General features: G+C 37.2%; 1 protein-coding gene across 8 annotated transcripts in view; it reads right to left on the bottom strand.

Moving 5' to 3' along the window:
• Positions 1-18,059, bottom strand: part of PIGN (phosphatidylinositol glycan anchor biosynthesis class N) — a 147,590-nt gene that overhangs the window by 65,099 nt on the left and 64,432 nt on the right. For all 8 annotated transcript variants that reach the window (XR_011379302.1, XM_002713621.5, XM_051851153.2 and 5 more), the window contains 8 exons: positions 16,473-16,551; positions 15,436-15,612; positions 11,867-12,006; positions 8,149-8,248; positions 7,951-8,043; positions 6,904-6,995; positions 4,820-4,928; positions 2,002-2,110 (listed from right to left, as the gene is read on the bottom strand). Coding sequence is in view for 7 of the 8 variants with exons in the window: in XM_002713621.5 (XP_002713667.4) it covers positions 2,002-2,110; positions 4,820-4,928; positions 6,904-6,995; positions 7,951-8,043; positions 8,149-8,248; positions 11,867-12,006; positions 15,436-15,612; positions 16,473-16,551 (899 nt within the window). In the remaining variant the exon portion in view is untranslated. The remainder of the gene's footprint in view (positions 1-2,001; positions 2,111-4,819; positions 4,929-6,903; positions 6,996-7,950; positions 8,044-8,148; positions 8,249-11,866; positions 12,007-15,435; positions 15,613-16,472; positions 16,552-18,059) is intronic.

Raw genomic sequence — 18,059 nt, 5'->3', positions numbered from 1 at the left:
CAAACACATACACACACACATACATGGGTGTCTTAAAAAGTTCTTGGAAAATGAGTATTATGAAAAAAATGATGCATGGATTTAAAATTTTGTATCAAAATAAAATTATCTTTCAAGTTCATTTTCCTTGAAACTTTTCTTCTTTTAAAAAAATATTTCTTTGAAAGGTAGAGTTATAGAGAGAGAGAAGGGGAGAGAAAGGGAGAGACAAGAGAGAAAGATAGAGAGGGAGATCTTCCATCTGCTGGTTCACTCACTAAATGGCTGCAATGGCCAGAACTGGGTCAGACCAAAGCCAGGACCCAGGAGCTTCATCCAGGTCTCCCATGTGGGTGGCAGGGGCCCAAGGACTTGGGCCACACTCCGCAGCTTTCCCAGGAGCACTATCAGGGAGTTGGGTTGTGAGTAGGCAGCCAGAACTTGAACCAATGCCCTAGCAGGATGCCGGAATCACAGGCGGTGGCTTTACTGGCTATGCCTTGATGCCATCTGCTCCATGAACATTTGGGAGTACCCTCATATATAAAATAGTATCAGTTATTTTTCAATAACTTACACTTACACAGTGACCATGGATTTTGCAAAATGAACAAACAAAACTGTACTGTAGGACATATATGTCTGATTCCTGTTTTTTTTTTTTTTTTAATTTATTTGACAGATAGAGTTAGACAGTGAGAGAGAAAGAGACAGAGAGAGAAAGGCTTCCTTCTGTTGGTTCACCCCCCAAAATGGCCGCTACGGCCGGAGTTAAGCCGATCTGAAGCCAGGAGCCAGGAGCCAGGTGCTTCCTCCTGGTCTCCCATGCGGGTGCAGGGTCCCAAACACTTGGGCCATCCTCCACTGCACTCCCAGGCCACAGCAGAGAGCTGGACTGAAAGAGGAGCAGCTGGGACTAGAATCTGGTGCCCATATGGGATGCCGGCACTGCAGGTGGAGGATTAACCAATTGAGCCACGGCGCCGGCCCTCCTGTTATATTTAAGCCTCTACTTAGGCTTTAAGTGTGATCTAAAAAAAAAAAAACAAAACAAAACAAAAAAAAACAACAAAAAAAAACCACTCCTAAGTCTTAATCTTTTTAAGATGAGGTTCCTTTTTTTATGATGAACAATAAAATTGTTTAGAGAAAAAGTAAAAAGTGCATGTCAAATAACTCTCAGGAATAACAAACTTTTTAAAATGAAAAACTTGGACTTAAAGCTTGATTTTGTCTTCTAAGTAAATTACGTATGAGTATGTTTCCTTTATACATACGTCCTACCATTCTTAAGTAAGAGCACTTAATCTGCGGCGGGGGAGGAGGGAGGGAGTGGGCGTTTGCCTAGAAGTTAAGATGCCCCCATTCCATGTGAGTTTGAGTCCCAGCATAGGTTCCGGACACTAGCTTCCTGCTAATGATGACCTAGAAGGCAGCAGTGACGTCTCAGTTAATTGGGTTCCTGCCACTCACATGGGAGACCTCAACTGAATTCTTGCCTCCCAGCTCTGGTCTGGTTCATTACGGGGCAATGTGGGAACTGGAGGATGGGAGCTCTTTCTCTTTGTCTCTCTATCTCTTTGTCTCTCAAAGAAAGTTTTTAGACTTGTAATGGGTATTATGTGTGGGAGGCTACTAATCAACATTATTTTCACAAAGGGAAATATAGATAAAATTGAACTATTTCTTACTTGCTGTGTAAGAACTGAGAATTTATAAATTATATGAAAATTAAGAATAAAATACTCTTCAAAAAACCCCCCTTGCTTCTGGAATCACTAAGCAGATTTTTATCAGATATTAATAAACACATATACTTCTTATCTGATAGTAAATATTCTATTGATTAAATGACTGCTTTACAAGCATTCTAAATTTATTAAATTCCAGCAAGAGAAATTGATACCTGGTTATTATTATTCACTGCAACAAAAAATTCTTCCAATAACAATAATACAAACATAAATGGATCATTTTAAGATAACAGATTCGATATAAAAACTGGTTTATGTGGTTGCTTACCTAACACTGCCCAACTCAAAATCTGATTCATTAGAGGTAGTCCTTGTTTCCTGAGTAGACTGCTATTGGTGCTGTATACAACATACATGGAAAGCACTGTGCTCAGAATCTGAAAACGAATGTCAAACAGGTAAATTTACAGACAACATACTAGCAAGAATACTTAGAGAGGTTCTGCGGACAATTAGAATCTGGCCAAAATGCTATTGAAATTGGACCATCTCAGCTTCCTATGGCCAAGACTAAGAGTTAGTACTCCTGAACTAGCTGGCGCTGCGGCTCAATCAGCTAATCCTCCGCCTAGCGGCACCAGCACACCAGGTTCTAGTCCCGGTCGGGGCGCCGGATTCTGTCCCGGTTGCCCCTCTTCCAGGCCAGCTCTCTGCTGTGGCCAGGGAAGTGCAGTGGAGGATGGCCCAAGTGCTTGGGCCCTGCACCCCATGGGAGACCAGGAGAAGCACCTGGCTCCTGCCTTCGGATCAGCACGGTGCTCTGGCCGCAGCGCACCAGCTGCGGCGGCCATTGGAGGGTGAACCAACGGCAAAGGAAGACCTTTCTCTCTGTCTCTCTCTCTCACTGTCCACTCTGCCTGTAAAAAAAAAAAAGTACTCCTGAACTAAGCAAAGCTGAACTTTGCAATGAAATGGGGCATTTTATACTTTGGCATACATTACCATACTGTTTCTAAATGGAAGCGCTTGTTACAAATATTGACGTTTTCATAAATCATGGAAACGAAGAGGGTGAAATGTATATAGCATAGTATAAATGGTTGTGCTTTTGACCCCACAATAATGTCCATTAGTTCATTCAACATACTTTTCTAGCCTAATTATTTACCTGTTTCTGGAAATACAAGGAATAAATAGTCTTCAGAGTACATATATAAACTAGTAAAGCTTCAAACTGCAGTGTGTAGGCTGCTGGCCTGTTTTTATATATACTGCTGTTTTAATATAAGTTGTCAGTCTTTGCATGACACAATGATAGAGTTGAAAACCTGTAACAGACTCAATTATTATCTGGCCCCTTAGAAAAATGTCTGTTAAGCCGGTGCCGTGGCTCACTAGGCTAATCCTCTGCCTTCAGCACCGGCACACCGGGTTCTAGTCCGGGTCGGGGCGCTGGATTCTGTCCCAGTCGCTCCTCTTCCAGTCCAGCTCTCTGCTGTGGCCCAGGAGTGCAGTGGAGGATGGCCCAAGTCCTTGGGCCCTGCACTTACATGGGAGACCAGGAGGAAGCTCCTGTCTTCGGATCAGTGCAGCACACCGGCCGTAACGGCCATTTTGGGGGGTGAACCAACGGAAGGAAGACCTTTCTCTCTGTCTCTCTCTCACTGTCTAACTCTGCCTGTCAAAAAATTAAAAAAAAAAAAAAAAAAAAGTCTGTTAAGTCCTTACCACTGGATTAACTGTCATTTTAAGAAGTTAGCTAACTATAAATATGAACAAAGAAGTTGTTTTAGAGATCAGGTTACCAGTCTCATCACCAAATCCTGGAGATATATTTAATTTACTTTCACATTTTCAATGAATTAAGATGCAAAAATGTTTTAATAAAGCTATGGCACAATCCTAGAACCCTTTCAACTATATGACACATCCTGATTTCAGAGATGTTAAAATGCTAAAAAAAAATGTATAGTTTGGAATCAATCAAATATGACAAGCAGTACAGGAATTCATGCAAATTAAAAAGCTAATGCAAAAAAGAATTTTGTAACTGAATTACCTAATACTCTGGGGTATTTTTAACAAAGCATATAAGAACTTTGGCATGGCATTCTTTGCTCCTCTACAGTGAGATTCAGAAATATTCCTTCTGTCAAAGAATTTATTATTAAAGGTGAATTCTGTCAAAATGACTATGGCTTTAGTGAAAAGCCCATCAGTGTACCATTTAAAATGAAACACATGTTCCAAAGGCTTGACAGTATCTTTGACAAAATATTTTTCCCTTTTATAAGTTCTCTATTGCTCTCCAGGAATGAATTTAACTGTGATGTCATCTTTTGAGAGTGGTATATTTTTATTTCAGAGTGTTCTTAGAAATACTTTCCATTACTCAATTTTGTTCTGAGGAAATATTTTGAAAACACTCATATTTATAGTTTAGTCAGTGTTCTAGATGTGGTTATTTATTTATTTATTCATTCATTTAAAAGAAAAATCTATTTCCAACCTTATCTACAAAAAATGTTATCATTTCAGAAAATATTATATAACCTCTAATTTTGCACTCTTATTAGATATTATCTCTACTTTACACATATAAAGCAAAAAACACTAAAGTTAAATTACTGAACATAATGCCTCTAGTATGTGGTATAACTGGGAACCAGTTCAATTTTGAAACATTGGGTTCAAAGTCCTTTTCATTACACCAAAGCCCCCGACCATGCTGAAGCTTATTTTCTCCTAGGGCATCGTCGGAAGTCTTAAATTGGCTCTTCTTCACATACACATACCCCAGGTGCTTCCATTTCAAAGAAGTTTGCTTTCCCTGACCTCAAAGAGGAAAATGCAGAATCCAGGCCAGAGGAAGCCCTTTTGAAGCTTCATGTTTCGGTCAGCATCAATGCCTCTTATGTCACTCTGACCTCTGCCCTTGAGTTATCCTTCAGTCACTTCTTGCTGAGGTTTCAGTTATTTCACACCTTTTAGAGAACACATTTTCATTACCCTAAACAGAAAGCTTTCTTCTCAGCTGAGAGACACTGAGCCACATAAACACAATGGCCTGTTAAGGACATAATTAAATACAACTCTAAGTGCATTTTGGCATATCATTAGTATAACAGTATTAATCTGTAACTGACCTGTAAGAGATGTACCAATAGCTCTTCCTTTGCAAGACTACCTTTTCTTTTTATGAGAGATGGTACAGCAAACAGGGACAGCAGAAGAACCAGCAAGCCTGCACCCATTCTGTTTCAAAATACAATCCATAATTTAAAATTCTCTTAAGATATCTACTGAACACATCATGACAACATAAGACATTTTACTTTAATATAGAAACATCCCTGGCACTTTGTTTAATAAAAATAAAGTAGCAAATGGATACAGGAAATAATACAAATCTTAAGATAAAGGTACTGTATGTAAAGGTTATTTGTAACCTTTCCCCACAATTTTTTTTCTTAAGTATCTAACCTATTTCTATAATTTGCTGTCTTAGCAACTACTGTCATTCTCAGCTTGTAGAGCAAATTTACAGAAAATATAAAAAATAGCTAAGCAAATATACTATCAGTATTATAACACATTTTGTAGCTATGAGCACTTACTCACATACAAAGGATCTACATTAATAATCCATGTTATTTCTAGCAAGAAAACAGTTCCTTCCTATCATTGATTTTGGTGCTTTCTTCAGTTGCCCTGTCTAGAAAAAGGAAAGGATGGTGGTCACAGGGTAACATGAGGGTGAGGCATTCGTATAGTAAGGAAAAAACCAAATGTATCATACTTTCCAAGAACACCAGGTACAGTATGGTTCCTGAAGTCAAAGATAACACATATCGAGGAAATGGCACACCATTTTTGAGTTTTATTTCTCACATCCTGAAAAATGTGAATAATGTAGGACAACTGAAATTAACTTGGGGACAGAGTCTAGAGGTCAAATATATTAGAATTTAGAGAAAAGGATCAGTTTAGGTGAAATAAGAATAAAAGGAAGAACTAGACCCCCAAGAAGAGTGCAAAGCTTGAATGCCCGGGAAAATGCTTGGCTTTTGCTTGTTTTGGGTTCTTCAAATGTACTCTCTGAGAATCAGAAGAAAAAAAAGTATACATTAAACATGGATTATCCTTAAAACTTAAGGAAAATAAGCCATGTTGAATCAATATACTTTGTTTCTTCAGTTTGCAGTGAGTTTTAACTCACTGGCAAAAATTATTTTAGAGCACAAGAATAACAGGAACATTATTGCTATGTTATACACAGTTTTGCTTTTTTCTTTAATTTCCTCTTCTTAAATGTTTCATATATCTGCTTTTGTAATTTTCTACAGAAGTGAGATGCTATGAGATATAAAATGGAGGATAGAAATTTCTCCATGTATCAGGAATCCAAATAGATAAGTTACAAATATAGCCAGTAGAAAAACAACAGAAATTGAAAATTATCGAGCAATGTAAATTACACATGAAGGGAAACAACGTAATTTTAAAAAATACAAAATTGATTTCTTATATTTTAACAGATTTATTTGTTTCCTTCATTCTTCTTTAATAGGATATGCAAGCAGTAAATTTCTATGGAGACAATTTAAATAATTTCTTTTCCTTTTAGCATATGATAAATTCTGCTGAACTATGTCAAGACCTATTGAGCAGGACTACTAGAGATAATGAAGGAAAAGTGATTATAGAAGAGCTCACTTCAGAACTATTTGAAGAAAAAAATAAATGAAAGTATTTGAACTCAAAGGTACATAGAGTTTCTACCTATGGAGAGCTTTCCATTCAAATTAGAAGAATATTTCATTTTTCTAAGACATTTTAGTGTTGTCATGCTCAAAGGAACAGGCAGAGATAATATAATGGCTATTAGATCTTCTTGTTTTGGCAACAAAATATTTTTTTCACATGAAACTAAAACTTTTACCAATTTCCCAATAGATTTAAGATAGAAAATCTTCTAGTTTTTTTACTTGTTTTCATTTTCAGTCATCACTGTGAACCACAATTTCATTGTGAAGCCCAATAAGCCTCTCTAAGGGAGCATTAATGACTCTTAGATCCCAAGGCAAAGTCCTGATTCATGGGTGGGTACTAGCGTTTCAATTTCTAGTTTGTTCATATCATTTTAGACTCACGATCATATAGTTCAAATTTCACAGTGTTGATTGAAAAAAAAAATTGTACTGAAAATAAAATTAAAGATTGTCCATACACTAGAGAGATGTCTGGCGTCCGACCTACAACAGGCATCAGTGGGAACACCGCCAGGAGCAAAGAAAAGACAGTCCAACTCAGTGAAGTGATCTAAAACCAAGAACAAAGTCATCTTCAAACAAATATGGCACAGAAAACTGTCTTCAGTGCTTCAATCGTGTTCCTTTCCTAAAACAAAATGCAAATCTCACAGCTGTTTATTTTAAAAAGGAATAGAACAGTAGATGTACAGGTGCTATATTAGGCCCAGCATGCACATTATCTCTAACTCTCAGTAATCTCAAGAGGTAGCTTTTACTATGCACAGTATTTCTGATGAGGAAACTGAGCTCAGAGAAGTTAAAGTAAGTATACCAGGGTCATAATAAATGAAATAACCAGGATTTAAACTCGAGGCTGACATTTCAAAGCAAGTGCTTCATTCAATTTTTGTTATAGCAAAATTGATGATGCCATCTATAAGAAAACTGGTCTACAATAATAATCAAATAATTAAGTTCAGAAGGGAAATAAATGAAAGTAATGTTGTGATTATATTAAGATAAAAATGATCAATAATCATGCTAGAGACTTTAAAATTCTCATAGGGTAGAGAAAGAATCAAAGAGCACACATGAGAGTATTTTTTATAGAAGCACACTGTAATTCTTTACCTGAGAAAGAACATCAAGAGTAATTATATTCTAGAATAAACTATCACGAATATACACTTTTCTAGATAAAAACTGAGTGGCTCAGGAAATCTCTCTGCCTTCTCCATCACCTAGATATCTAAGCTAAAGGACTCCAAGAAGTGTTTCAGAAAAGGATATTATCAGTCCTTTAATAATTTCAATTATCACATAACCAGCTCATTTTCATGTGACACACTAGGGGAATCACTGAAACCTTAAAAGTAATGTCAGTTCTCCTTCAAAAGGCCAATTTTTTTTTTTTTAATGTAAGGTTATATCCTACTCTTTAAAGATAAGCAATTCCTCAAGTTAAACTCATATCAAAACAAAGTAATTACTAATCTGTTCTAGGTCAAAAAGAATATTTATACCTTTGCTTGAGTCCACAGTTTAGTTAGAAACGGCCAACCCGCAAATACAATAAGTCCAGCTGTAAGCATATAGCGGTAGAAAAAACTGAGAACCTGGTAAGATATTCCAAAGAAGAAATGAAAATGAGGTCATTTAACAGTAGTTACAGATAGATGGAAAAAATCTGAAAAATGTTGTAATCTGCTAATTTTACTTACCAATACTTCAATTCCCACAGTAAAGACTAACAGGTATCCAACAAAATGGCTCAGAGGAAAGGTCAACAGTGATGCAACAAGGTCCTGAACAACTTGAAATCTGTTTTAAAAAATTATTTAGAAAAAGACTTTACAATGTGTATTGAATTACGATTATATGTAGTAAAAATAAAAGCCTTATATAAAGCCAAAAAATTAGGTAATACTTATTTTTATAAATTTTCAATTTATAGATTATTCAAAAACTAAGAGAAACTAACAGATTTGTTTTAATAGCTTTAACTTAACTGCTTTTTAAAAATCTATGTATTTTAGGGGCTGGCGACACGGCTCTCTAGGCTAATCCTCTATCTGCGGCGCCGGCACCCCGGGTTCTAGTCCTGGTCGGGACGCCAGATTCTGTCCGGGTTGCTCCTCTTCCAGTCCAGCTCTCTGCTGTGGCCCGGGAGTGCAGTGGAGGATGGCCCAAGTGCTTGGACCCTGCACCAGCATGGGAGACTGGGAGGAAGCACCTGGCTCCTGGCTTTGGATCGGCACAGCGCGCGGCCATAGCAGCCACTTGGGGGGTGAACCAATGGAAGGAAGACCTTTCTCTCTGTCTCTGTCTCTCTCTCTCTCTAACTATGCCTGTCAAAAAAAAAAAAAAATCTATGTACTTTAGGAAAAATGGATTTTATGAATTTATTTGACTATAACAAAGGTTTGCTTGGTTTTTGTAAACATTTATAACAATAAATGAGTCTTACTTGATCCTACTTTACTCATGGTTACATACAATTACAGATAGAATATCATAGATAAAATATGCATACAATGAGTCCAAATATATACAAACTGAAATTTTAAAAAAAATCACCTAGGTTCCTTAAATTAAAATCTCAACTATTTTAATTAAATAAAGGAAGGTTTTCTTAATCTAGCTAGGGAAAATCTTAACTGCACTTTTTAGCTGAGCTAAATAACCTTTTCCAAACCCAATTTAAGATGTCACTAATTATACACTAATTGTAATTAAGTGTGAACTCATAACCATCAAAAATGTATTACATACTTGAGTACTTTTTATACTTCATCACTGAGAAAAATTAGCATTTATGGTGTATTATTAAGTAGGTAATTATAAAAGGTCAGCATCATTTGGTTTATGATCTTTTTCTGACTAAAAACAACGGCTACAGAATGTTATTGAAACTATTAAGGTGCCACATGGGAAAGCAAACTAACATCAGACAGGCACAAGGAGAATTTTTCTTTTATTCTCAACAGTGCGCAGAGAAGAATAAGAAACAATTTTATAAAATCATTTGAAAGATTTTTTTCTAGCAAAAGAGTATACTTTTACATTTTAGATTTTTTATAATCTATTAAAAAGACGCCAAAGCAAATAACATTAGAAAAAAAAATGTGGGCCGGCGCCATGGCTCAATAGGCTAATCCTCCTCCTTGCGGCGCCGGAACACTGGGTTCTAGTCCCAGTCGGGGTGTCGGATTCTGTCCCGGTTGCCTCTCTTCCAGGCCAGCTCTCTGCTATGGCCCGGGAGTGCAGTGGAGGATGGCCCAAGTGCTTGGGCCCTGCACCCCATGGGAGACCAGGAGAAGCACCTGGCTCTTGCCTTCGGATCAGCATGGTGCGTTGGCCGCAGCGCACCAGCTGCGGTGGCCATTGGAGGGTGAACCAATGGCAAAAGGAAGACCTTTCTCTCTGTCTCTCTCTCTCCCTGTCCACTCTGCCTGTCAAAAAAAAAAAAAGTATGGCTGGCATTCTGGTTAAGTTGCTGTCTGCAGTGCCAGCCAGTTTCAGACGTGGCTGCTCAGTTTCCAATCTAGTTCACTGCTTTTGTGCCTGGGAAAGCAAAGGAAGATGGTCCAAATCCTGAGACCCTGCCACCCAAGTGGGAGACCTAGATGGAGTTCTAGGCTCCCGGCTTTGGCTTGGTCCAGCACTGGCTATTGCAGCCATTAGGGAAGTGAATGAGAGGATGGAAGATCTCTCTTTCTTTCTGTCTCTCCCTCTTTGTAACTCTGTCTTCTAAATAAATAAATAATTTTTTTTTAAAAAAAGGAAAAAATATCTGACTCAACACATCCAACAATCCTATAATTTTCAAATGGAAAAGTAAAGTAGGTTTTAATTAGTGCCTTTTCGTCCTATATTTTAAACATTTTATATATAATTTTTACTTTCAATATTTTTAACATTTTAATGTTTTTAATACCTACTTTTTAAAAAAAGATTTATTTATTTACTTGAAAGGCAGAGTTACAGACAGGCAGAGGAAGAGAGACAGAGAGGTCTTCCATCTGCTGGTTCACTCCCCAGATGGCTGCAACAGCCAGAGCTGTACAGATCTGTACAGAAGCCACGAGCCAGGAGCCTCTTCCTGGTCTTCCTCGTGGGTGCAGGGACCCAAGGAGTTGGGCCATCTTCCATTGATTTCCCAGGCCTCAGCAGAGAGCGGGATCGGAAGTGCAGCAGCCAGGACTTGAACTGGCGCCCCATGAAATGCCAGCACTGCAGGCCACAGTGCCAGCCCCAATACCTACTGTTTTTAAGGGAGGGAAGGAATGGTCATAGCACGAATCAACAAAAATTAAAATGAAAATACATGTCATGTTGGCTAACAATAAGGATAGCCTGATTCTGTGCTCTCACCCCCGGCTCTGGTTTTCTCAGAGAATACTTTGATGTCCAAGACTAAGTTTAAACTCCAGATAACCGGTGTAAATATAAAAATCAACAAGAACTTCAACATGACTCTGGATGCCTATGAGCACGAACCAGTACCACGTTTTACTTAAAAGTGCTTGAAACTCACCTGATGGCCTTACTTTTGATGTTTTCTACAATGGTAAGAGTATAATTTAAGTCCAACTTGTGAGGAAGAACTTAAAGGTAGAATCACAGCACATATGAAAAATATGGACTAATCTCTGCATGTCTACATCACATTAGATTTAATTACAAAGTTTCAATTATATATGTAATTTCTTGGAACAAATAAGAAAGAAGAGGCAAAAATACATAGAAAGAAAACATGAAATCTTTTCATAAAACGTGAAGATATACTGATATTTAAGATGATTATAAAAATACAAGTTCCTCTAGTAAAATCAAAATTAAGTTATTTTATTCCAAATTTTTCTTTTCTTTTTTAAAGATTTATTTATTTATTTCAAAGTCAGAGTTTCAGGTTAAGAGGGAGCTCTTCCATCTGCTAGTTCACTCCCCTGATGGCCACAATAGCCAGGGCTAGACTAGGCCAAAGACAGGAGCAAGCAGCTTCATTTGGCTCTCCCACATGGGTGCAGGGGCTCAAGTACTTGGGCCACCTTCTGCTGTTTTCCCAGGCCATTAGCAGGAGGCTCCATTAGACGTGGAGCAGCAGGGACACCAACTGGCACCCTTATGGGATGCCAGTGTCACAGATTTTACCCCCTAAGCCACAATGCAGGCCCTCATATTTTTCTTATAAAAGACACAAAAATAAGGAAATAAGATCACTGCTATGTCAGGGAAATAAAGTAAAACATGGAAGGTAAAACAAAAGAGATGTTTATGTGAAGTATTTATGCTGCTATAAATGAAGTGAGAGGGTTTGGAGATTTGAAAGTATTATAAATATCTCGGATAACTTACGCTACAGAAATTGAGGGTACTTAAATTACAGATTTAACTGTCAAGGAACTAAAAATCAAGGCAGTAAGATGTGCTACTTACTCTCTTAGAACAGCATACCATATTGGCACTGGCAACAAACAATACACATAATAAGTCCAGGGACAGGCTTGAATCAGCAGAAACAAAGCTACTAAAAGGCCAGCAGCTAGGAAACCATATGGCAGGAGATGGCTTGATTTCTGAAAAATCAAACAAAACACTGAAACACTTCCAAATCCATGCTAGTCAGTAGGTGTTTTTAAAAGATTTTTTTTTTTACTTTTTTCAATGATTCCACAACTAGATTATTAATTGAAGAGTTGCATTTCAAAAAAATAAAATAAAATAAAGCTTGTTTTTTAAGGAGCGTATTACAGAAAAAAATGCTGGATAGCTTATAAGTGTTGCAATTAGGCAATTCTCAAAGTGACTAAGATCCTGAGTTTGCATGCAAGTAACTTGTTTGAAACTCTGAACATATTTCCTCTTAGAAACAACTTTATAAGTGTTGATTGTGATTTCTGCCTTGCTTACAAAAGGTTATTTAATCCATAATAAACTATGGGACTTTCTTTGCAACAATATATTTATTTATTCAAGTTCCAACTTCAAAGGCTTCCAGTGCTTTTCTATTATCCAAGCACAGTAGTTTCATTTAGTCATATCTTCTCTTCCCAAACAACTGCCTTACCAAAAAAAAAAAAAAGGAATTTCCTCAATGCAAGTCTCTAGCGATAGCCGCATGGGCTAGGCAGATGAAGCAATGCTTTGGGCCTGTTGAAGCCAATGCAAAGTAAGGGACACTCCAAAGACAAGGAAAAGGACACTAACAGGAAGCTGTGATGCTAAGAACAAGAGTTCTAGCACATGAAGTAGGAATCAGAAGGCGGCACAAAACATAATTAAGGGCTCCGGAAAATGTTAAGCATAACTGGAGAGAATGGGGAGAAAAACAGGAATGGAAGGGAATGATGACTTCTATTACCACTTTTATTTTTATTTTCTCCTCAGCTGATTCTCCTTTGCACTCGTCCCATCAGTAACTAAAGAAACCTATCAGTAAATAACACTGGAAATAAATAACAACGGGAATCCCACAGAGAGAGGATGGGGGTAAAAGGGGAAAACTTAGATAGATGTGGACAAATGGGGTCTCTAAAAGCTGAAGGTGGCTGAGGCAACTACTTTATTGTAAGGACTGAGGCCTGACTCTGTATCACTAAATAGTAAGATACCGAGTTTATAAGAGTATTTGGGGGGCTGGCGCCATGGCTCAGTTGGTTAATTCTCTGCCTGCGGCGCCGGCATCCCATATGGGTGCCGGTTCTAGTTCCAGCTGCTCCTCTTCCTTTCCAGTTCTCTGCTGTGGCCTGGGAAAGCAGTGGAGGATGGCCCAAGTGCTTGGGCCCCTGCACCTTCATGGGAGACCAGGAGGAAGCACCTGGCTCCTGGCTTTGGATCGGCACAGTGCCAGCCGTGGAGGCTATTTGGGAAGTGAACCAACAGAAGGAAGACCTTTCTCTCTGTCTCTCTCTTACTGTCTATAACTCTACCTGTCAAATGAATTTTAAAAAAATATATTAAAAAAAGAGTATTTGGGGGAAAAAGGACTCCAGGAATTTTCAAGAGTAAATACAATATGGTATGATAATCTAATCCTTTGATACATACAGTAATAGATATTAGAAATGACATCTATTTACAGGAACTTTTAAATCATAAAGAAAAGAATTAGGTTCAGCTATTCCTACTAAGACAGGAAAATGACATGAAATCAAGAGGATTTTAAATAACAAGAGTGCCAACATTTTCTACTTAATCTTGAATGGACTCTGAAAAACCACTAACAACAAGCCATGCCTTCTTCTCAGTCATACACTGTGGTATACTGCTCTGCACTAGTGCTGGCCTTCCAGGAGTTTAACCCACGTAGGTGGGGATGGAATGATGGGAGTTGGTTTGAGGGGTTCATATTTGGGGATTTTACTAGATAAAAACAGAACAAGGGGGACAGGGTGGGGGCGGTGTCACGGCACAGTGGCTTAAACAGCCACCTGTGACTCCAGCATCCCATATAAGCACAGGTTCAAGTCCCAGCTGCTCCATTTCCAATCCAGCTCCCTACTAACATGCCTGGGAAAGTAGCAAAAGATGGCCCAACTTATTATTGTAATGTTTACTTCCAGCATTATTATGATTCTAATTGGCATAAAAAATTTCAAATTCCCTGTAGAAATTTAAGTACTTCATATATCTGTTAATAAAACAGTCATTTCTGTGTCTTCCTACCATGTAGGAAATTATTCCTATTCTAGTCCACTTTATGTACATTCAAATAATTAAAATTGCTTGGAAGAAATTATTTAAGATGCATTAAAGCATTTTAAAAATTAAACACTAATGTTCTTTCCATTATAGGAAAATAAAATATAAAATAGGAAAAGTTATCACTGGAAATATTTGCAGATTATTACTATTAAAAATACACCACAAGGCCTTATTCCTTTGTTGAGACATTTGGGTACTGTAATTAGAGATAACTAAGCTAAGAAAATGGAACTGTTATATTCTCCCTGGAAAATAATAGCTAGCAGAATATTTTAAAAGAATAAAGTGTTTTTGTCAAATTTATTTTTTAATTAAGTTGTTCATTTATTGGGAGCTTGTTTTTTCCCTTCAATTTCTATTTATTTCTTTGTGAGGTAGAGAGACACAGACAGAGACCCCTCTTCTACTGGTTCACTCCACAAATGCCCACAATAGCTGAGACTGAGCCTTGGCTGAAGCCAGGAGCTGGGGACTCAATTCAGGTCTCCCACGTGGGTGGCAGGGCCTGAACTTGAGCCATCACCTGCTGCCTCTCAGGGTGGGCACTAGCAAGAACTGGAATGGAGAGAAGAGGCAGGACTTGAACCCACGCACTCCACTTTGGGATGCAGGTGTCCCAACTGATGTCATAACCACTAGCCTAAACACCTGCTCCAAGTTTTAATGTAGTAAAACCATATACATACTATTATATTTTCCCAGTAATTTAGAGTATCATTAAAGAGGTCACCAAATTTTTTTTTCTACTGCAAGTACAGTAAACTAGGATGAATTATTAAAATGACAGGCAGAAAGTTCTGGAAATCTGTACTTTGAAAAATTATAAAAAGTTGAGGGAAGAATAATTCCAGGAAATACATATATTATTTAAAAAGAAATATTTGAGCAATGATTTTCTTACTTTCTAGTCCTAAACTTTTAATACCAGACACAGTTAAAAATATTGTTTTAAAGTTGTACTAGACATATACAGAATACTAAACAACATGTTAAGTAGTTATAGAAACAAACAGAAAATTGGCATCATTAATACCATAGCAGAATTTCAATTATACAACTATCTTTATAACCCTCTTAGGTTATTGGGACTTTATGTTAACATATCTTTTTCACAAAAGAAAAAACAGAAATAACAGAAAAAAGATCTAATTCAACCAAAGCAAATGAAAGATAAATAAAAGTTTAGTACAATGACTTGTACATTCTATGAACTAATTATACTTGATTTGATTACATGTCTTTCCTCAATCCTAGTGATACTGCATCAACATCTGAACCTTTGTTCTATTTTCTGAAACTACCTTAACTGTTAAACCTCTCGTAAGGTTGGAATGAGACTTGATGATCAACAAAGAAGCATACGATGTCCATCCCACAAAACCAGCAACAACATTGATGCCCAAAAAGAATCTGTCGTAAGTGTGGTAATAAGACAATCCTTCCAATGCAAGGTGAATCAGCTCCTTGCAAAGGGACACCTATGGAGAAAAAATATACATAAAATAAAATAAATATATATTTAAAAATAACTTGCACATGAAAGAATAAGGAAATCTAAATTTCAAGGAAAATTATAAAGTTCCTAACAGCCAATTTAGTATATTAAAATTAAAGTGATTAACTGTAGATGAAGGATTAAGAATAGATTTTAACTGAGGATCTTATAAGTACGAGAAAAGTTTCAGAACAAAATAAACATTTTAATTTTTATAAGAAATGGCACTTTAAATGGCAGATAATGTAGATGCCTTTATTCATATCATTTCTTTATTTCTTCAAATTAGATTACCCAAGCCAGTTACAAAACATCACCAAAATAGCTTAATATTTTAGAAAAGAATAACTTACCATTTTATAGCCACAACAAAAATAAGCATTAGAAATGCATGAATTGGTGATTACTTAGGCAATCTTACAAAATGAAAACAGAATTCTTTTCTACTTTGAAATTCTATGACCATTTAACAAAGAAAAAAGTAACAAAAAACATAGTGCGGTAGGAACTGACACAATCAGAGCTTCTTTATGAATCATTGGACTTCTGAGGAAGCATGGAGAATTCCAAATATTACACATAAGCAGGATGACAGTAGCCTGAATATATTTTCTCATCTAAAAAAAATGGCACTGGTTCTAATGCTCACCTAGAAAAATTTACTCATATTTTCTGAAATAAAAAGTATGTCCATGGCTAAAGCTGCTTCTCAGGAAATTCCTCTATGGTTAAGGGTTCAAGAAGGTTCCCTGGCCAGCCCACTGTGCTCTCCAGGGTATCCCATATCCCTCCATCCAAGAAATGATAGCCAGCTATTTATATCTACAAGACTTGTGCACTTACGGCTTCATCAAATTTTCCTTGTTTTATATAAGATCTTGCTTTTCTTAAAATGTTGAGTTGTTTAGAATCAGAGAGTAATCTACAAAAGAAAAAAAAAGGTTTAAAGTGCTTCTTCATTTTGATTAACTTTTTCATGTTTTTATTTTTCCTATTTGAAAGAAAGGGTAGTGAAAATTGAGAAAACAAAAAAATAAAAAAATAAAGCTCAAGAGAAATTATATTAGACCATTCATATACTAAACCACACACAAGAAAAACTCCAAAGAAATACAGCATAACCTAAAAGTACACATATCTAAAGACATTAAGTTTATGGAACATAGAAACTGAGGAAATATAATCGGAATTCAATTACCAAATAAGATATATCTGAACATATGTTGCTTAACTAAAACACTCGTAAATATATTTTAAATGCATAAAAAGTTATTTAAGAACATATTAAGTTGTATCACATAAAAGTGATGATTTTGTAAGTCAGGAACTACTAAATTAAACACTATCAACTTCATATGATTCTACATAACATCACCTGTTTTCTTTCTATCTGGTTCTAACAGTCTCTGAAGAGATGAAACTGATACTTGTATAAAGTAAATTTTTTAAGCAATGATTAGTAATTGGGGGTGGTGGTGGTAGTGGTGGAGGTCAGACTTGAGATACTTGCCTAGAAAATGCACATAATCCAAAATCTTACATGGGATTTCAGAAAAATTCATGAACCCAAAGTCAATCTATTAACTCCCTTAGAGTTTTATGGGAGACCTGTGATTAAGAATCTATGCTAGTGGAGGATGGCTCAAGTGCTTGGGCCCTGCACCCCATGGGAGACCAGGAGAAGTACCTGGCTCCTGCCTTCGGATCAGCGCGGTGCGCGGGCCACAGCACGCCGGCTGCGGCGGCCATTGGAGGGTGAACCAACGGCAAAGGAAGACCTTTCTGTCTGTCTCTGTCTCTCACTGTCCACTCTGCCTGTCAAAAAAAAAAAAAAAAAAAAGAATTTATGCTAGTGCCAGCACTGTGGCGTAGTGGGGGTAAAGCCACTGCCTGCAGTGCTGGCATCCCATATGGGCATCAGTTTGAGTCCTGGCTGCTCCACTTTCAATCCAGCTCTCTGCTGTGGCTTGGGAGAGCAGTGGAAGATGGCCCAAGTGCTTGGGCCCCTGCATCCGTGTGGGAGACCGGGAGGAAGCTCCTGGCTCCTGGCTTCAGATTGGCACAGCTCCAACCGTTGCGGCCAGTTGGGGAGTGAACCATCTGATGGAAAACCTCTCTCTCTCTCTCTCTCTGCCTCTCCTCTCTGTGTAACTCTGACTTTCAAATAAAAATAAATAAATCTTAAAAAAAAAGACTAAATTTGAGCATGCCTAATTAGCTTAAATAATTGGGTTTATTTTAATCGTTTTATTTAGTATATCCTAAAATATTCTAAGAATGGCAGTGTATATTGTTATCTTTCCCTTCAGTCTGTTGTGTTTTAATAGCATATTAATCAATTAAGATTTATTGATTCATTTTATGTGCTTAGCACTTTGCTACATATTATTGTGAATATGAATGGAAGTATAAGACATTATTTTGGCCCAC

The sequence above is a fragment of the Oryctolagus cuniculus genome, chromosome 10, assembly GCF_964237555.1.
Source record: "Oryctolagus cuniculus chromosome 10, mOryCun1.1, whole genome shotgun sequence".
In the NCBI taxonomy this organism is placed as follows: Eukaryota; Metazoa; Chordata; class Mammalia; order Lagomorpha; family Leporidae; genus Oryctolagus; species Oryctolagus cuniculus.
Note: the sequence above shows the minus strand (reverse complement) of the source record. Positions and strands in the feature narration are given on the sequence as shown.